A 20,855-nucleotide genomic window follows, 5' to 3' on the forward strand; every position below is an offset into this window, starting at 1 on the left:
CTGTGGTTAGAAAGCCCCCTCTGCCCAACGTTCTCTGTTTCCCTTCCACTGGGAGACTTGGGAGAATCTATTCTTCCACCTGTGAGAGGCCAGACCTTGTATCAGTGAAGGGTTTTCCAGGGAAATGAAACCAATAAGATACATAAATACATAGATTTATTTTAAGAATTTGGCTCATGTGACTGTGAGGGGCTCACACGTCTGAAATCGGTAGGGCTGGACAGCAGTCTGAAAACTTAGGGAGGATTTATACATTGCAGTGTCTTGAGGCAGACTTCCTTCTTCTCTAGGAAACCTCAGGTTTTGCTCTTAAGACCTTCAACTGATTAGATGAGCCCCACTTACATCATGGAAGGAAATGCCCTTTACTTAAAGTCAACTGATTTTAGATACTAATCAGACCTACAAAATACATCATAGATACAGCCAGTCTAGTGTTTGACCAAGCAGCTAGGCAGCACAGCCTATCCGTGTTGACACATAAAATGTAACCGTGACAGCCCCCAAGCAAGAATTGTGGACCATGTTGAGGCCATGTCTTGTTCCCAGAAACTCTATGTCTCTCCCTCTTTCTCCCACACCAGCCATAGGGAAAAGCTGGGGATGGCTGCTTTACTAGGCTCTGGCCCTGATGTCAGCAGACAGGTCGTTCCCAGTACATATGCCTGCATGAAAATTAACTTGGAAGAGAAGTAACTCTTCTCTTGGAGAAGGTGATGGCACCCCATTCCAGTACTCTTGCCTGGAAAATCCTGTGGACTGAGGAGCCTGGTAGGCTGCAATCCATGGGGTTGCTGAGAGTCGGACTCGACTGAACGACTTACCTTTCACTTTCCACTTTCATCCATTGGAGAAGGAAATGGCAACCCATTCCAGTGTTCTTGCCTGGAGAATCCCAGGGACGGGGGAGCCTGGTGGGCTGCCGTCTATGGGGTCACACAGAGTCGGACACGACTGAAGCGACTTAGCAGCAGCAGCAGCAACTCTTCTCTAGTGAGGCCAGAACCAGGGATCTCTGCTCTGATGCCAACAACGTGCCTCAACATTCCTTCTCCAGCTGAATCTCATCTGGAAGAGGGTCTCAGGAACACTGAAGCTTTTAGATTTGAACAGGGCACTGGAATGCTGGGTGGTCCAGGTGGGTTTCCCTCCTGTGCACCTTTGGATGGTGAAAGAAATGCATTGTGGTGTTTAGATTTTGGATCATTTTTACTCTCATTATTCTGAATTCTTTTTCATGTAGACTTCCTATCTCCTCCTCTTTTATTTGATTTGGTGGGCATTCATCATGTTCCTTTACCTGCTGGGTATTTCTCTGCCTTTTCATCTTGTTTATATCTCTGTGTTTGGGGTGGCCTTTCCGTATTCTTGAAGTTTGTGGTTCCTCTTTATTGTGGAGGTTCCTCCCTGTGGGTGGGGTTGGATGAGTAGCTTGTCAAGGTTTCCTGGTTAGGGAAGCTTGCGTCAGTGTTCTGGTGGGTGGAGCTGGATTTCTTCTCTCTGGAGTGCAATGAAGTGTCCGGTAGTGAGTTTTGAGATGTCTGTGGGTTTGGTGTGACTTTGGGCAGCCTGTATATTGAAGCTCAGGGCTATGTTTCTGTGTTGCTGGAGAATTTACGTGGTATGTCTTGCTCTGGAACTTGTTGGCTCTTGGGTGGAGCTTGGTTTCAGTGTAGGTATGCAGGCTTTTGGATGAGCTCTTATCAATTGATGTTCCCTAGAGTCGGGGGGTTCTCTGGTGCTCTCAGGTTTTGGATTTAGCCTCCTGCCTCTGGTTTTCAGTCTTATTCTTACAGTAGCCTCAAGGCTTCTCCATCCATACAGCACTGATGATAAAACACCTAGGTTAATGGAGAAACATTGTGGCCTTTAGATTGATGGACTTTGGGGTCAGAGTGACCAGACAGTGTCTCTAAGGACTAAGGTCATGTCCTGGGGGAAGACCTTTATCTTCCGTGTGTCTTGGTTTCCTCATATGTTGAATTGGGCTACAGTAATAGTACTGGGCTTTCCTCATGGCTCAGTGGTAAAGAATCCGCCTGCCAACATAGGAGATGTGGGTTTGATCCCTGGTGGAGGAGGAAATGGCAACCCACTTCAGTATTCTTGCCTGGAGAATCCCATGAACAGAGGAGCCTGGTGGGCTACAGTCAGTGGGGTCACAAACGGTTGGACAGGACTGAGCATCTAAACAACAAATAGTATTAATGATAGAACTTTGGAGAGTTGTTAAGACTCAAAGAAGACAATGATGTGTGAGACACTTCTCACAGTGTTTGAGACATCAGTGTGTTCACAGCTTCTACGTTCCTCCTTCTGAGCACACAATTCAGTATACTTCTCTGTCCCCTTGCAGTTAGGTATGGCCATGGCCCTTGCTTTGGCCAGTGAAACGGGAGTGGAAGTGATAGGCCTCTCTTCTGGGTGAAAGTTTTAAGAGCCAGTAAGTGTCTTGACGCATTCCCTCCCCCTGCTCTGGGGATAGTAGATAGACCTATTGTGAAAGATAGGTCATCCTTCAGCCAGGGGCCCAGAGTAAGTACGTGCATGGAGTCCCTGCCTATCTGCACTGGATCTGTAGCCTGAGCTGGAGTCAACTCTGTTGTGTTAGAAGCTCTGGGATCTTGTGGTTGTTTGATGCCTGGGTGATTTACATACGTTAAGTGAAGTACAGTGAAAGTTGCTCAGTCATGTATCTGACTCTTTGTGATCCCATGGACTATAGTCCATGGAATTCTCTTGGCTAGAATACTGGAGTGGGTAACTTTTCCCTTCTCCAGGGGATCTTCCCAGCCCACGGATCAGACCAGGTCTCCCGCATTACAGGCAGATTCTTTACCAACTGAGCCATCAGGGAAGCCCAAGAATACTGGAGTGGGTAGCCTATCCCTTCTCCAGTGGGTCTTCCTGACCCAGGAATCGAACTGGGGCCTCCTGCATTGCAGGCAGACTCTTTACCAACTGAGCTATCAGGCAGCATTAGGTGCTCAGTAAATGGTAGTTGTTTGGGCTTCCTGGGTGACTTAGTGGTAAAGAATTTGCCTTCCAGTGCAGGAGATGTGGGTTTGATCCCTGGGTCGGGAAGATCCTCTGGGGAAGGGCATGACAACCCACTCTAGTATTCTTGCCTGGAGAATCCCATGGACAGAGCAGCCTATTGGGCTACAGTCTGTGGGGCTGCAGAAGAGTCAGACTCTACTGAGCAGCTGAGCACACAAGCAGATGGCAATTGTTAGGGTTTCCCTTCTTCCTGTGCCTTCTCCCTCAGAGACACTGAGCAGTGACCAGACGGATGAAGTCGTTTGTAGCAAATGCTATTTTTGGATCCATCCACTGGCATATAGGAACTCCTGTCTGTATAGCTGACATCGCACCTCTATCCTTCTTTTCTCATCAATTTGAAGTGGAAGAATCAGGACTGAACACCAGAGTCCTGTCACCCAGTTTCTTTTCCAAAGCTCACTTTTCTTATGTGTGAAATGGATGTGATAGCTTGGCTTTCCACATTTTCCAGGACTAATTGTATAATGCAGTTATGTCATGTATACTAAGTGATAAACATAGCCCCCTCCCTGAATTCTCTATTACTAGGTTTTCTTTTCTATTTTTTGTTCATCAGACACAATATGTAACTATTCACTTCCTGCCCTACAGGATCTTGGAAACAAAGACCTCAACAGGGATAAAATTTACTTAATTTGTCAAATAGTCCGAGTTGGGAAGATGGATCTTAAGGACACAAACACAAAGAAGTGCACTCAGGGACTGAGGCGGCCCTTCGGGGTGGCAGGTAAGGGCACGCACACAGCACCTCCCGTTCCTGGAGTGCACGTCCTAGGTGATTGCGCTCCAAAGACTTGTTCTTTCGCTCTCCTCCTTGCCCTCCCTTGCTCAAAAACCTTTGCCAGGCAGCCCCTAATACTTAAATTTCTTGAGATTCAATCAAAGTAATTGATGACTAAGTCCAGATTTATGACAAAGATGGTGAATAATGAAATCCCTGCATCTGGAGCAGAGTGCTGGGACCACGGAGCTATCTGAGCCGTTGGTACCTTCGCTCCCAAGCATGGTGGAAAAGAAAGAACAATACAGGCGGGATCTAATTATGAGGAACAAATCATCCTTCAAAAAAAATACCCAGGACAGGAGGTGCAGTTAAACAGAATGAGTCACCCACCACACCGCTCAATTCCGGGTTGGACCCTTGGCACAACCGAGCGAGGCTGCTTGAGATAAACATCACCTCTGCATTTCTCCCCAAGCCTCCGCTCTCCTGGGAGTTGCCAAGACTTCATTATTCTCTTCCCACTTTTATGGCTCTTGTTATATTTGACTATCACTTGCTGTATTATTTACCTAATATATTTTCTTTTAATTAACTCACTGTATTTAAGCTAAAGTACATTTTTTTTCTTAAAAGACAATTTAGACACCCATGGAAATAGCAATTCTTATGCCAGTTTTACTTCTTTGGGTTAAAATATAACACTTTAGTTGTGTACCATTTATAATCCCTGTATGCCATATCTAAACCCAATGTCTCAGGTTTCTCCTGAGGACACCCAGATCTTCTGTCATGACAAATCAGCTGGTTCTCCAAGTCCCCTGGCACTTCTTGCCAAGTGGCAGAATGGGAGAAATGAGCTTATCCTGAGCTAACTGGTGTTTAAACTGGTATTTTTGCCAGCTAGCTAGATGGGTGATCTTGGACAAGCATTTTTCCCCAGGGCCTTAGTTTTCTTGTCTGCAAATGAGGGACTTAGGCCTGGTGGATCCACGACCTGCTCTACATGCTCTGTTTCTGTATGAAGGGCACTCCTGACCTTACCACATACCTGGTAAAGTGGCGAGGGCCTTACTGCAAAGTGTGTCTTTGTCTCCAGCTATAACTGGCTCTCTCTTCTGGTTTCTAGTGACAGCAATCTGGTGTAAATGAAAGATTTAGGGATAGGTTGCTTCAGGCAGTACTGGATCCAGGAACTCAAATGAATTTTCATCTCTGTATCTCTCAGCTCCTGTGTCCTTTTGCTGACTTATTCTGAAGATGACTGTCCAATTAGTTGGCTAGCTCTTCCAAGTTTGCATCCTACCTGCTTAGCAGCCCAGGGGAAAGAGAGCACTTCTTTTCCATTCATTTCAGGAGAAGCCCCAGGAGCTAAAATATATGCCATTTGCTCATCCCCAAAGTACTTATTCTGGGCAGGGGGATTTGGTTCCCTGATCCCCAGGCCAAAACTCTGGAGCCATAGGGAGATTGTTCTACCCAAATATAGCTCACTGAGAATAGGTGAGGGGAGTGTCTGTTTATCAGAAAGAATGGATGCTAACCAGGTTCAAATAACAGTTTCCCCTCTTTCTCGCAGCTCCCTAAACTCCTCTTTTGAGCTAGATACAGTCACTAGTTGATCATTACCTGGGCAGTTTTAATGGTTCCCTGATGGGGGCCTGGAGTGTTTGAGGAATTTCTTGTTGCTAGGATTTTGGCCCTATTTGGCTAGCAAGTTTCAATGCTCCTCCCCCTGCCCCCATTTCTATAATCCCTGCTCTGGGGCAAGAGTTCTTTACCTTAGTTTTATGGAGCTTCAGTGGCTGATTTAAGGACAAGTTTCAGAAGATCCAGGATCCCTCTGGAAGTGTAGGGTTCAAGGATCCCCAGATATGTGTCTGTGAATATGAGCACGTTTATAAAAGAGGGTGATTAGCTCTTCAGACCCTACAGGGAGTCACTGTGCTTGGGTTTTGTCAGTATGCTGCTGCTAAGTCGCTTCAGTCGTGTCCGACTCTGTGCGACCCCATAGATGGCAGCCCACCAGGCTCCCGCGTCCCTGGGATTCTCCAGTATAGTAGACCTCTGATAGGAATATGTCAGAAGCAAACCTAATTGCTTAGTTCCATGGGCGTGGCTCTGACTCTTTCCCCTCAGCCTCTGCTAAGCCCCTGGCTCTCAAACGTTTCTCTGGCTGCCCTCCTCCCAGCCCGGCTTACCCAGAGGTGTTTGCCAGGTGGCCGATGCTAGCTTTCCTGCCTTTTTAAGCTTCCTGCCCTACGATCTCATCCCATTGTCATCCCTTCCTGGGAGCGGGAGGGCTTAAGCCATAAAGTCATTTCTCTTCTTTTTCTAGTTATGGATATAACAGACATCATCAAGGGGAAAGCAGAAAGTGATGAGGAAAAGCAGCACTTCATTCCTTTTCACCCGTGAGTGATTTCCCATTACTTTCTATTCTCTGAAACCACATTTTTCCTGATTGAAGGCCACTCAGAAGCAGAATGAACTGGTTCCTTGAGTTGATAACAGCCAGTTAGGACCTTCCAAGAGGAAAGGGTAAGAATGATGGTCTCAGTGCCTAGGCATTCAAAACCATCCAGCTTTTGACCTGCTTGTTCATGAGATGTTATTTATTTAACAAGCTTTGATTAAAAGCTGGCAGAGAGCTGGGCATTGTGCTAGGCATGGAGCATGAGGTGGTAAACAGGATCAACATGGCTGTTTTCATGAAGCTTATATTTAGGTGGGGAATTAAATGGGTAGGTAACAACAGATCAGTGCATCAGATACAAATATGACCGGGACCATGAAGCTACAAAGCAGCAGCATACCAGGAGCATATAACAGGGAGTCAGGACCTAGTTCTCATGGGCACGCATATCCATGACTTTAAAGGAGGGCAGTGAGGAAGGTAGACATCCTTTCCTTGATCTAAGAAAGCTTGAGACAGTAAGACCCCAAGCTTGAGAACATTGTCCTCATTTGTTTAAGGAGGATTTTTTTTTTTTTTTTTTAACAGATAATGAGGTCAGTGACTTGGATTTAGCATGTGATTAGGACTTAGCATGAACAGCCAGAGCTGTGCCACCTTGCTGAGCAGATACTCACTTTGAGGGCTTGGGGATCCTTTCTTTTTAAGAATCTTCCTAGGAATACAAATGGCCTCTACTTGTAGCCTAGGTATTCTCCAAGTTTTAGAGCCATATTGCTTTGTGAAAGAGAGAGATGTGCTTCTTGATGGCAGGTACACTCTGAACTGACATGGGCAGGCTCCCTTTTCACCTAAGGTGTGTAGAGGGGCTGGGCAACTTTCTGGAGCCCCTGAAACCACAGGGGAGGGAATCTATAAGGGTACCATGCAAACATTTTGTGCTCTCTTTTCCTGTCTAGGGTAACAGCTGAGAATGACTTCCTTCACAGCCTGCTGGGCAAAGTCACAGCCTCCAAGGGGGACAGCGGAGGGCAAGGTACAGAGCCTGCTGGCCAAGCAGGCTGGACCAGACTTCAGCTTGGGCTCCCTTGGTTCTACAGCAACCAGCTCAAACCCCTAGACTCTGGGAGACATAACCTTCCTTCCAGACAGGCCATTACGAAGAGTGGGGTCTCGTGATCTACAGAGATGGAAATCTCTGCCTGAGAAATAGAAGGGAGACATGTCCTTGTGCTGAAGGGAGAGAGGAGTCGCTGTGTCCTGACTCTTTCCTGTGTGTCAGGCCCTGTGAGATGTTTCCTTGTTTGCTTCCCTCCTTCCCACAGTCCTATAAGATAGATGGGATCAAGCCCACTTTACACAGGGTGGGTTTAGAGGGGTGTGATGAAGTGACAGAAGCTGACCCTGCTGGAAGTAACCGGTGGGATTCAAATCAGCAGTGTCTCACTCCAGAGCTCTTTGCATCCCAACTCCCGGCCTCCCCCAGGGCTGGGTCACTGCATCTGTGGCTACGTGTCTCTGCTTCCACGATCTCCTCCGGAGAGAGAACAAGGGGAGAGACCATGGGAGGGAGAGGCTGAGAGAGCACCTTGAAGTTGGCTCTTCATCTTGAGTGCTCCCTTCCAGGCCTCTGGGTGACCATGAAGATGCTCGTGGGTGACATTATTCAGATCCGCAAGGACTACCCACACCTCGTGGACAGGACCACCGTGGTAGCCAGGAAGCTGGGATTCCCGGAGATCATCATGCCAGGTTCTCCTTCCCCTGGGAGGGGTTGAGGGTGGCCTAGCTGCTGTGATCCATTCTCTTTTTCAACAGCCAGCTCCTTTCTTTTCTACTGCTTTCCTCTATTTCTTTCCCTGAAGGTAACTGCTGAAAACAACTGTATATCCAAAATGCATTTATATAATAAACATAAACACGTGAGTATATACACATGCACTTCCCCTCACAAATGGAATCACACTCTATACACTTTCTGTCCCATTACTTGATATACTCTGCACAGTGTTCTGTGACTGACTTACCACTTAATAATTTACCATGGACATCCACTTTACTTCAGGCGGAATAATTTCACTCTCTCTAGGGGTAAGTATGGTCATTCTCTTAAACTGTTAAGCTATTTTTTCTTACAGAAATAGTCCACACTTATTGTAAAGTGTCCAATAACATGAAAAAGGACTACAGCGAAACAGTAAAAGCTCTCTTAAATCTTTGTCTCCAAAAGTAACCACAACTATATGTAGTTTCCAAATATGTATGTAACAAAAAAAAAAAAAGTAAATGAGATTCTATAATAATACTCTTTTGAAACTTGCCTGTTTGCCTTAAACTTGAGTCTGGTACTGGTATCCATGAGCACTCTCACTGACTGAGCCCTTCTTTCCTCAGCTGAACTGTGGTCCCCTGGAGTCATAGTTTACTAACGCCTGCCTTTACTAAGACGCCAGTTCCTGTGCATTCCCTGCAGGGCTTTCAGCTATCACCACCCCCTCAGCTCCTGAAGACCCTCCCTGCCCGGCCCCTGGCCCTGTCTGTGTTACTTGGACACATGTGGAGAGTCACTCTGTCTCCTCTGCACAGTAAAAGACCCATGGAGAGAACTGTCGGTGGTTGTTATTTACGCACCAAGATCAATCCAACTGAAGCTTTACTTTGCCTTCCCAGAAGGTGTCACTAGAGGATGAAAATTAAGCGATTTTTAATGGAGAGAAAAACATGCCCAACTGTGACCACCTCCCCTTTCGTAACTAATTTTCTACTGTTCCTCCATCCTCTTGTCACCTTCTGCTCCGGGCGCCCTGATGAAGTAAAAATGCTTTTCCAAGTAGTTCTGATTTTAGTATCATTAACAGATGTCAAGGAGGGGCACTTCCCCCAATCCCCCACTCCCCGCGCCCTCTGGTTGATGTCTCTCTCGCTGCACAGACTCCAACTCTTGTCTCTCTCCCTCTGCCTCAGGGGACGTCAGGAACGACATCTACATTACTCTCTTACAAGGCGACTTTGACAAGTACAACAAGACCACACAGAGGAACGTGGAAGTGATCATGTGTGTGTGTGCGGAGGACGGCAAAACGCTGCCTGTAAGGGACCCTGCTGTTGCTCTGGGTGACAGGGCCCTCCTTGGGCGCCTCTGCTCGTAAAGACTTGCTTTTTCCGTTCTTGATCCTGCTCTCTGAGTGCCAGGTGCCTTCGGGGGTGGTGCAGAGTAATGTGACACACACCTTTAGAGTTTGGCTGGCCTGGTAGCCCATAATAAGCCCTGGTGTGTTGTTATTTCTTTACAGGAAAGCAGTTGGCTTTTCAGTGTCTGTCCCTTTCCTTTCATGACCTCTTATTCCTTTCTTGCTCAGCCTTAGTTTTTATGTTGGCTTTTTGCAGTCAAAATGCTGTTCTCATTGCAACCTGTGCTAGTTTATTCAGGCGAAATACCAGGAGAAAGGAACAGTACAGAGCCTTGGGCTGGTGTGAAGACACAGAATGTCCTCAAAACAGACATTGCCAACACTTAATCTGACTCCCCGGTGCTCAGCCAGACATTCTGGTGGAAAGCCTTACCCGTAAATTGGTCTCCAGAGGGCGGGCAGAGTGTATTCAGGAATGCAAAGCATATTGCTATAAATATTTATACAGCATATGTCCTGTACAATATTTGTCATGTGTGTTTACATTTATTTACTTATATTTCCTGTAAGGTTGTCAGCAGCTATGTCCAGTGTGTGGGACGGTTTTGCTTTTCAATTTCTCCTTTTAGAGTACTTAGCTGAAAATAAAATCAGCTCTCAGTAGAAGTTTCAGCATGGGCAAATATTCCTCTTAGGCCACACACAGTAGGTGATCAGATCGCACAGGAGATGGTGGTGTGAGTACAGATAGGTGTTCTGCTTCAGCTTGGGGGCCTAGAGCTCAGGCAGATTTTTCTACCCTCCACCTACAAATAGCTGGCATTCATAGAGGCATTGCTATATGCCAGAGACTGTGATAAGTATCCCCTGGAGAAGGAAATGGCAACCCACTCCAGTATTCTTGCCTAGGAAATCCCACGGACAGAGCAGCCTGGTGGTCTAAAGTCCATGGGGTCGCAATGAATCTCATACAACTTAGCCAGTAAACAGCAACAACAACAATGGCGTGTGATAAGCATGATGCATTACTATTACTTCCCCCATTTGTACAGAGGGGGAAACTAAACCTTTGTCAAGTGAAATAACTTTCGCAAGGTCATAGAGTTAGTATGTGGCAGAGATGGGGTTTGATTTAAGACTCTAGGCCCTCTTATTAAACGGGTTTCCCCGGTGGCTCAGTGATAAAGAATTCTCCTGCCAATTCAGGAGGCGCAGGTTCAGTCCCTGGGTTGGAAAGGTGCCCTGGAGGAGAAAATGGCAACCCACTCTAGTAAGCTTGCCTGGAGAATCCCAGAGGAGTCTGGTGGGCTACAGTCCACAGGGTCACAAAGAGTCAGACATGACTGAGTGACTAAACAGCAAACAACAGCAAGTAATGCCTAGAGATTAAAAAGAAAAATCCCCAATTTATTTATCAGTTTAAAAATTAGGCTAATAACCACTTCTATCAAATTCTAGGAAGATTGATAATTATTTTTTAAACCTAAAGATATCCTCACAATTGCCTTTTTGTTGGGAAAGATTGGCTCCATTAATTAATACTTAGTTAAGCAAAATCCAAGCATTTAAGTCATCCTCTTTTTGTTGGATTGTGAAACTTTTCTGAAAAATAAAATTAGTAAGAAACACTTTGCTCAAAGAAACACAAAGGAAGAGCAGAGGCTTTTTATCTGAAAGGGAATTTGCATTTCACAAATGTATAGACCATGCTTTGAAGTAATTTTTATCCAACTACCTGTTGGAGAACTCTAACCTCAGCTTCATTTTTTAAAACTGATCCACTTGCCTTCAATGTTGCTGGAAGACAAATTAGAAGGAACAGTAATGGAAAAGCAGGCCCCTTATCTTGTTTCTAAAGCATTCTTATCAATACTTCCACCTATGCTATCCTTTCGAGTCATATCCAACCAGGCTGAATAGATGCACTTATCAAAGATGAATATATAAGCAGATATTCTGGAGACTGAAATGGAGAGGTGACTGCAGGCACAGTGATAATTCATAGTTTCATCTATGAGGTAAGTTACGGGGGAGTTCAGTTGACTGACTATTGAAAATTGCTAAGGAAGCCTGTGGGAGGCCTTTCTTTCTTTACCTGCCAAAATAAAATACAATATTACTGCCTAATTAAGTGTCAGACAGCACACTCAAACATTCCTGTTTGGTGCTGGTGGGTTCCTGTGGGAGCAGCCCCCTTTAGGGCCATCAGTTTTTCTTCCTGCTCCTCGGAGGAGCAGGGTCAGTGGATAGAGTATGTTAGGTGTGTCCTTGACTCACTTTGAGGTCTCAACGACCATGCTCAGGAGGGCCCGTGGCAGAGAAGTTAACAGGGTGGGCTCTGGGATCAGCCTGCCAGTATTCATATCCCAGTGTTCCCTCCAATTCGCTCTGTGATCTTAGGCAAGTTTATGTATCTGTGAAAGAGGAAAAAAGGCTTCCCTGGTGGCTCAGTCAGTAAAGAATCTGCCTGCAATGCAGGAGACCACCTGTAGCACAGGAGACCCACATTCGATCCCTAGGTTGGCAAGATCCCCTGGAGAAAGAAATGCCAAGGAAATAGCCAGTATTCTTGCCTGGAGAATCCCATGGACCAGAGGAGCCTGGCGGACTGCAGTCCATGAGGTCACTAGAGTCAGACACAACTTAGCAACTAAACTATGACCAAAAGAGGAATAATAATCTCTTCCTCATGGGGTTGCAGTTTATACAAAACACTATCTGTAAGGAAGCTTGTTGTTGTTTAGTCACCAGTCATGTCTGGCTCCTTGCAACACCATGGACTCTAGCCCACCTCTGTCCATGGGATTCTCCAGGCGAGAATATGGAGTGGGTTGCCATTTCCTTCTCCAGGGGTTCTTCCTGATCCAGGGATGGAACTTGCATCTCCAGCTTTCCAAGCAGGTTCTTTACCCCTGAGCCACCTGGGAAGCCTGCTGCTACTGCTAAGTCACTCCAGTCGTGTCCAACTCTGTGCGACCCCATAGACGCAGCCCACCTGGCTCCTCCGTCCCTGGGAGTCTCCAGGCAAGAACACTGGAGTGGTTGCCATTCCCTTCTCCAATACATGAAAGTGGAAAGTGAAAAGTGAAAGTGAAGTCGCTCAGTCGTGTCTGACTCTTAGCGACCCCATGGCCTGTAGCCTACCAGGCTCCACGGGATTTTCCAGGCAAGAGTATTGGAGTGGGTTGTCATTTTCTGCTCCAGTCCTGGGAAGCCTGGCAGGCAGTAAATACTCAATAACAGGAAGGAGGTAGCGTTTACAGGCAGGAGACCAACTGCAGTTTGAGGCCCTGGAAAGGACTTGAGGGGGTCAGATGCACAATCCAGTGTAGATACCTGAAGCAGGCTTAAGTACAAATGCTTAGATGCTGGGCTGAGAAGCCTCTGCTCCTCTGAGACCAGCCAGTTTACTGGGGTGGAGGTAGGGCACCGGGAATCAGTGCTGTGCAGTGGTTAAGACACAACCTCAAGGGCCAGACAGTCAGGCTGAAAGCCCGGCTCAGCCTGAATCAGCGGGACGACCTTGAGCAAGTTACATAATCTCTGTATACCTAGGAGTCTGCCTGAAAATGAGACGAGCAGTGGAACCTTACTCTAGTGAATACCAGCTGAGGTAATCTACGTAATAGGTATTCATTGACGTTCTCTATCAGCAGAAAGGTAGAGCCCTTATGGCAGAAAGTGAAGAAGAACTAAAGAGCCACTTGATGAAAGTGAAAGAGGAGAGTGAAAAAGTTGGCTTAAAGCTCAATATTCAGAAAACTAAGATCATGGCATCCGGTCCCATCACTTCATGGGAAATAGATGGGGAAACAGTGGAAACAGTGGAAACAGTGGCTGACTTTATTTTTCTGGGCTCCAAAATCACTGCAGATGGTGACTGTAGCCATGAAATTAAAAGGCGCTTGGAAGAAAAATTATGACCAACCTAGACAGCATATTAAAAAGCAGAGATATTACTTTGTCAACAAAGATCTATCTAGTCAAGGCTATGGTTTTTCTAGTGGTCAGGTATGGATGTGAGAGTTGGACTATAAAGAAAGCTGAGCGCCGAAGAATTGATGCTTTTGAACTGTGGTGTTGGGACTCCTGAGAGTCCCTTGGACTGCAAGGAGATCCACCCAGTCCATCCTAAAGGAGATCAGTCCTGGGTGTTCATTGGAAGGACTGATGTTGAAGCTGAAACTCCAATACTTTGGCCACCTGATGTGAAGAGCTGACTCATTGGAAAAGACCCTGATGCTGGGAAGGATTGGGGGCAGGAGGAGAAGGGGACGACAGAGGATGAGATGGTTGTATTGCATCACCGACTCAATGGACATGGGTTTGGGTGGACTCCGGGAGTTGGTGATGGACAGGGAAGCCTGGGGTACTGTGGTTCATGGGGTTGCAAAGAGTCGGACACAACTGAATGAATGAACTGAACTGAACTGAACCGAGAGCCATCTCAGGCTTGATTACCACCTTGTGGACACTAACTGGCATCTTCCATGATAAGACTGACCTCGTCAGCCTAGAGTACTTTCAGACTCTCGAAGTGCATTCAGACCCCTGATGTCCTTTGTTCCTCAGGTGACTCCTATGAGGTAAACAGTGCTTGTGTTTAGAGTCTGATTTTTCCTCCCACTGCAGTGTGTCCACCAAAGCCAAGTTGGCATTAACTTTTCCAGGCTTCCTTCTACTGACCTGAAGCCAGTTAGGGGCTCTCATTGCTAGTTGGGAGCCATGGGGGTGGGAAAGTTATTGTCTAGGCTCACTGGAGACATCTATTCAGTGCAGTTCAGTTGCTCAATCATGTCCGACTCTTTGTGACCCCATGAGCTGCAGCATGCCAGTCTTTCCTGTTCATCACCAACTCCCAGAGCTTACTCAAACTCATGGCTAGTCAGTGGTACCATCCAATCATCTCATCCTCTGTCATCCCTTTCTCCTGCCTTCAATTTCTCCCAGCATCAGGGTCTTTTAAAATGAGTCAGTTCTTCACATCAGGTGGCCAAAGTATTGGAGTTTCAGCTTCAGCATCAGTCCCTCCAGTGAATACTCAGGATTGATTTCCTTTAGGAGTAACTTAATCTTCTTGTAGTCCAAGGGACTCTCAAGAGTCTTCTCCAACACCACGGTTCAAAAGCATCAATTCTTTGGTGCTCAGCTTTCTTTATGGAAACATACACAGATCTATATTTTCCCTGGAGACATATACAGATCTATATTTTCCCTAAAACTGGGTCCTGTTTTTGGTTGCCATGCTCTCTCTACAGACTTGGTGACATTCAGGTTTCTCTCTGAAGTGTCTATGGGGAGGGCAGTGTCATAGGACTTTCTCAGAATAATGTTGTCCTCAGCCTTAGGCAATCAAAAATTTTCATCATCAAGATAGTTTTGTGGGATTCAGTTGCCTGCTGTACAGCAGTTTTCCTTTCACCAGAGATATATGTGTGTTTTCAGTTTTTATAAGCTACATGGGATTCACTGGAGCTGCAGAAATGCTAAGCCCATAAACGTCATGAGATATAAATCTTGGGAGGTAGAAGGCGTCTAGGCCGTTACAGAGGGAACACTGGACAGGGGGTTAGAGGTGGGAGATGTGTCCTGGGGCTCCTCCTGTGGGGGTGCTGTCTTAGCCGCTCGGAGTTTCGGTTTGCTCAGTTTGGCAATGGGGATGATGACAGTAGCTGTCAGAGCTGATTGTGAGGTGCTCTGTACAAAAGGCACAGCACAGCTCTGGTCACACGGCACTCTACATGGTCGGGAGAACTTCGGAAGCACGTTTCTAGTTCAGTACCTAAGAAGTTCTGAAAGGCTCCATCCCACTGAAGAGAAAGTTGTATGTCTTCCCTCACTTGCAGTTCCCTGGTTGTCCTTGTTTTTTTTAGGGATAAGTTTTGAAAGGATGCTATATCCTTTTCAAATGGTTTCAGTCTGGCTGTAGGTAGCATCAGTCTGTATTGAAACAAAACTCATTCTTTCCCGATAGCTCAGAAGTATGGATGGAGAAGGCAATGGCACCCCACTCCAGTACTCCTGCCTGGAAAATCCCATGGATGGAGGAGCCTGGTAGGCTGCAGTCCATGGGGTCGCTAGGAGTCGGGCACAACTTGAGCGACTTCACTTTCACTTTTCACTTTCATGCATTGGAGAAGGAAATGGCAACCCACTCCGGTGTTCTTGCCTGGAGAATCCCAGGGACGGGGGAGCCTGGTGGGCTGCCGTCTATGGGGTCACACAGAGTCGGACACGACTGCAGTGACTTAGCAGCAGCAGCAGCAGCAGCAGAAGTATGGAGCAGGCTCTCAAGTAAGAGGGACAGGATTGTAACTTCCCATAGCTTAGCTTGCTTCACCAAGGGACCCAGAGTGAAGGTATGTGGCCAGCTTTGGTCATTCAGCCTGGTAGGGGATCCACTAAAGAATCTGATGGAATCTGGTGAGAAGCATGGATCCTTACACCATGAAAAGCCCAGAGACACACTTTGCAATTTGGGGGCTTGGGGTTGCAAAACCAGTTCTCATGTCACTAGATCTCTGAAGACTTGAGGTTAAAATCTCTTGTTCTGTTTTAAAAATCGACCTCAAGACTCTTCTGGGTGACCCTACCTTAGATCTTGTTTTGGGACCAAACAATTGGAATGAACACAGATAGAATTAGGGGCTGGCATACTCTGTGGCTCAGCTGGTAAAGAATCTGCCTGAAATGCGGGAGACCTGGATTGGATCCCTGGATTGGGAAGATTCCCTGGAGAAGGGAAAGACTAGCCACTCCAGTATTCTGGTCTGGAGAATTCCATGGACTACATAGTCCAAGAGTCAGACGCCACTGAGTGACTTTCACTTTCACTTTCACACTCTCTTGCAGGGCTTCCCAGGTGGCTCAGTGGTAAAGAATCTGCCTGCCCCTGCAGGAGATGCAAGAAATGTGGGTTCGATCACTAGGTGGAAAAGATCCGCTGGGAGAGGGCATGGCAACCCACTCCAGTATTGTTGCCTGGAGAATCTCATGGACAGAGGAGCCTGGCAGACTAGAGTCCATGGGGTCACAAAAAGTCAGATATGACTGAAGCGATTGAGCATGCACACGCACGTAGTCTGCTGCTGCTGCTGCTAAGTCGCTTCAGTCGTGTCTGACTCTGTGTGACCCCATAGACGGAAGCACACCAGGCTCCCCCGTCCCTGGGATTCTCCAGGCAAGAACACCGGAGTGGGTTGCCATTTCCTTCTCCAATGCATAGAAGTGAAAAGTGAAAGTGAAGTCACTCAGTCGTGCCCGACTCTTTTCGACCCCATGGACTGCAGCCCTCTAGGCTCCTCCATCCATGGGATTTTCCAGGCAAGAGTACTGGAGTGGGGTGCCATTGCCTTCTCTGTGCACATAGTCTACTGCAAGATAATTCCTTGTTACTGTGAGGGTGATTTTTATGGCAAACAATAAATACCCTATATTGGTTGCTCTTTTCTCAGTCTCTCAGAGTATCCTTCCTGCCTTTCTGCTCAAAGCCAATGTGGAACCTTTCTTTGAGATCTTCAACTGTCATTACCTCCCAGAAATATTCTTTGAGTCTTTAGGGAGAACTGAAGCGACCTTTCTCAGTGCTCCATAGTATTACACAGTCAGCCCCCCATACCTAAACCTATGGGTTCTGCATCTGCAGATAAGGAAGGTCATCTGCACTACATTATTTTATATAAGAGACTTGAGCATCTATGGATTTTTAAAATCAGCAATGGGAAAGAGGGGGCCCTGGAACCAAGCCCCCAAGGATACCAAGGAACTGGACGCATGTATCTGTCATCACTTCATGTTGCCTAGTGATTTCCTGCACCACACTGTGAGCCCTCCTGTCAGCTTTCCTGTCTGACTCATGCCCATATCCCAGTGCTTAGCCTGTGCTGGTGTCTGGAAGATGCCCCCTCACTGTGGGCTTCCTTAGCCCCTACTGCCCATGTGTCTGTCTGAAGGTTGATCTCCCGCCCTTTGCCCAGCTTCTGCTGGGACCTCGATGTGTGAGCGTCAGAAATCCATTGGAATGAGCTGGTGCCTGGCTAATCTGAGCCTATTGTAAACTTTGTGCAATTCAGATATAGGAAATGAATAGGATTAAGAAGACCGGCAGCGTGCAGCCACTCCAAGGCTGGTTACCAGTGACAGTGGGGCGGCATGTCAGCACCTGCTGCGCTCCAGGGATTGTCAGAATGCAAGCAATAGAGTCTCTGCAGTAAAGCAGCTGTCACTCCTAGGGCCAGGCACATTCATGGCTAAATCTGTAATGTAGAAGGATATCTGGCAGAAGGCTTAAAGAAGGAAGGTTATCTCAGGCCCTACGGCCAGCCTTGGCCTTGGCCCAAAACTGCCCAAGCATAGAAAATGACAATTCTATAGTGTTTTCTCTCTTTTCATTTCTCTTGGGTCAGAACGCAATTTGTGTGGGAGCTGGGGACAAGCCTATGAACGAGTACCGGTCCGTTGTATACTATCAAGTCAAACAGCCACGGTGGATGGAAACAGTCAAGGTAATAATAATAATAATAACAACGATGATAATAATTGCAAACATGAATCTAAGAAACCTCCCTAAGGCCTGAAACAATGCCCCATCCTGTGTCTGGTGCTGTGTCAGGCACTGGAAAAAGTGGCCCAGTGCGTGAGGGCCTTAGTTCTCTTGCCCACCCTTCACTGGTCAGGACCTGGTTGCCTTGGAATTGTCAGATGGTCTCATAGACTGTGCACCAGCCATCAAGTTGTGTCCTTCTATTCATCAGTGAGGAGTGATGGAGCTTGGGAGCAAATGTGAAGCTATAAAAAGCTATTTAATGCCTGGAAGATCCCCTCTTGAGAGGGTACCTCAGATGGAAATGGCATTAACCACAAATATTTGCATTACCAGATTGTCAGGCTATAGCAGAAGGGAACAGTTTGTGTTAGAAATAGAGTATGGAATTAATTTAGTGAACAGTGAAGCTTGATCAAGCTTCTGATATCTCTGTCTTGTGATTAACAGCAGTTTTTCTCACCCTGTTCTCTGAACCCAAACTGAAGACGCGGTCCGGCTCCCCTTGTGGAGGGAGCTGTTCAAGCCTCAGTGGCTCTTGCCTCGTTGCCGGCATCCCCGTGTTCCCAGTGGGTCTCCCTGCACTCATTCTCTTCAAATGACCTACCCATCTCTGGGGTCAGAGACCTATTAGACCACGCTGCTTTCTCTCTGTGCTCTCTTGCACCCCAGTTACATCTCCTTGTGAGCCCTCATCACGTCGTGATAATTCTGTATTGCCCCGTGTGGGCTGCGGGCTCTTTGGATGCAAGCACGCTATCTAATGTCAGCCTGGCCAGTGCCTCACATAATGGTAATGATGATTCAACGTGCAATGAAAGAATTCCCAGGTGACCCTCAGTTCTTTTGCTCTGAGATGCATAAGCAAGTGATTTTTGGGGGGCTCAAATTTCATTCTCTGGAGCACTGAACACCTGAGTGGATTTCCCATAGGTTGCTAAGCCTGAAATTCACCATATAGAGATTGCTGTGGAGCTTTGGTAGGTGAGGTAGTCCAGACCCAGGCCGAAAGCACCTCCATCAAGGATACAGCAAAGACCACTCACTAGACAGTGAGACTGGGTGACCAAGGGATGACGGTCTTGGCCCAGTGTCCTTGCAGGAATAAGCATCTGAACCCATGTCTAACCAAAGATGGGAATGAGCCCTGCTGCTGCTGCTGCTAAGTTGCTTCAGTCGTGTCCGACTCTGTGCGACCCCATAGATGGCAGCCCACCAGGCTCCCCCATCCCTGGGATTCTCCAGGCAAGAACACTGGACTGGGTTGCCATTTCCTTCTCCAATGCATGAAAGTGAAAAGTGAAAATTGAAAGTGAAGTCGCTCAGTCATGTCCAACTCCTAGCGACCCCATGGACTGCAGCCTACCAGGCTCCTCTGTCCATGGGATTCTCCAGGCAAGAGTACTGGAGTGGGGTACCATTGCCTTCTCTGGGAATGGGCCCTAGAATGTCTCAAATATGATCAGATTCAAACATTTTTATTCATTTACATAAATGACAGTCTTCCAGCAAGCCCCCTAATGAGCACTGTTAATTTGCTAAGCCCTGCTGCAATTGCCTGAGCTCCTGGAGTGTGTAAGGAAATGTGCATCCTGCAGTTTGCAGTGCATCAAATCCTGCGCTAAAGTTATGTGACTTTTATATCAATTTGGGGAAATTCATTTTCCTCACTATAATTTACGGATCCCTTTTCATTGGCTGGGAATGCAATTTGCCAAATGGATTACATTTGGTACTTTATTTTCTCTTCATTGCTAGTTCTTATGTAATTTATTTACAGCTCATCAGGCTTGATGAATGGGTGATGTATCAGCACACAGCACTCTCAGCTAAATGGTCAGGCTGCCTTTTTTGGGGGGCAGGCAGGGTGCAGTGGGGAGGGCCACTTAACTAATGGTCTCCTGAGCTCTGGTTTCTGCCTGCTGAGGTGGCCGTCCCTATTGAAGACATGCAGAGGATCCACCTGCGATTCATGTTTCGACATCGGTCATCCCTGGAATGTGAGTACTAAATGGCATCTCTGCGGCCCTAAAAGGAGTGGGGTGGGATCACTCCTTTTGGTAGTGGGTGAGTGGCCCAGGTATCGTTTCCTTTCCTAACCTCAAAGATGCCATTTTTAGCTAAAGACAAAGGAGAAAAGAACTTTGCCATGTCCTATGTGAAGCTGATGAAGGAAGATGGGACCACTCTGCACGATGGATGCCACGACTTGGTTGTCCTAAAGGTACCATGTCTCTGTGCTGCGCTCAGCTGTGTTCGACTCTTTGTGACCCCGTGAACTGTAGCCCGCCAGGTTCCTCTGTCCATGGGGTTTTTCAGGCAAGAATATTGGAGTGGGTCGCCATTTCCTCTTCCAGGGGTACTCCCCACCCAGGGACCAAACCAGTGTCTCCTGCATCTCCTGCATCACAGCGGATTCTTTACTTGCTGAGCCATCAGGGAAGCCCGTGAGCTGAGATTAACTCTGCAGCGAGGAGCATGTCGGAAGTGAGGGGGATACGGCAGGATTGCTTGGTAAATGAGAGTAGGGACCCCCAGTGACACGCATCAGGGCTCTCCAGTTGTGACACCTGGTAGAGTCTGGACTTCTCTGGGCCTGCATGTCCTCATCTGTGAGGCCTCAGTGAGCGAGTGTGAGAATCACGAGTTATTCCCCATAAACGTGACGGTGAGGGACGCACGGGACTCAGTAAGTGGGAGGCTGTCACACACAGAGTGGGCTTCGATGCTGTGAGACGCCTGTGGGATGTGCAGAAGACCAGCAAGAAATGTTTGAGAGACTCACCACTATAGTGAACAGAAAAACATATTAGCCTTTAGGGTTCTGAGCCTGCTGTTGATTAACCTGGAGTCATCTCATGTGTCCTCCTGAGACGTGTTTGCTTTTTCACACGGTGATGGTCGTATTTATGACCATAAGATGACCCATGCAGAAGGGCCGTGTAGAAGAGTGTGGCTGTCGGCTGTGTTCTTCCTGCATTG

At 47.1% G+C, this 20,855-nt stretch overlaps 1 protein-coding gene across 1 annotated transcript in view; it reads left to right on the top strand.

The window, feature by feature from the left end:
- DOCK2 (dedicator of cytokinesis 2) overlaps positions 1 to 20,855 on the top strand; it is a 457,789-nt gene that overhangs the window by 55,684 nt on the left and 381,250 nt on the right. The window contains exons 10-17 of the mRNA XM_027520183.1: positions 3,655 to 3,790; positions 6,123 to 6,198; positions 7,160 to 7,236; positions 7,827 to 7,952; positions 9,165 to 9,289; positions 17,737 to 17,835; positions 19,801 to 19,873; positions 19,994 to 20,097. Of these exons, the coding sequence (XP_027375984.1) occupies positions 3,655 to 3,790; positions 6,123 to 6,198; positions 7,160 to 7,236; positions 7,827 to 7,952; positions 9,165 to 9,289; positions 17,737 to 17,835; positions 19,801 to 19,873; positions 19,994 to 20,097 (816 nt within the window). The remainder of the gene's footprint in view (positions 1 to 3,654; positions 3,791 to 6,122; positions 6,199 to 7,159; positions 7,237 to 7,826; positions 7,953 to 9,164; positions 9,290 to 17,736; positions 17,836 to 19,800; positions 19,874 to 19,993; positions 20,098 to 20,855) is intronic.

This window comes from Bos indicus x Bos taurus, chromosome 20, assembly GCF_003369695.1.
Source record: "Bos indicus x Bos taurus breed Angus x Brahman F1 hybrid chromosome 20, Bos_hybrid_MaternalHap_v2.0, whole genome shotgun sequence".
Lineage (NCBI taxonomy): Eukaryota > Metazoa > Chordata > Mammalia > Artiodactyla > Bovidae > Bos > Bos indicus x Bos taurus.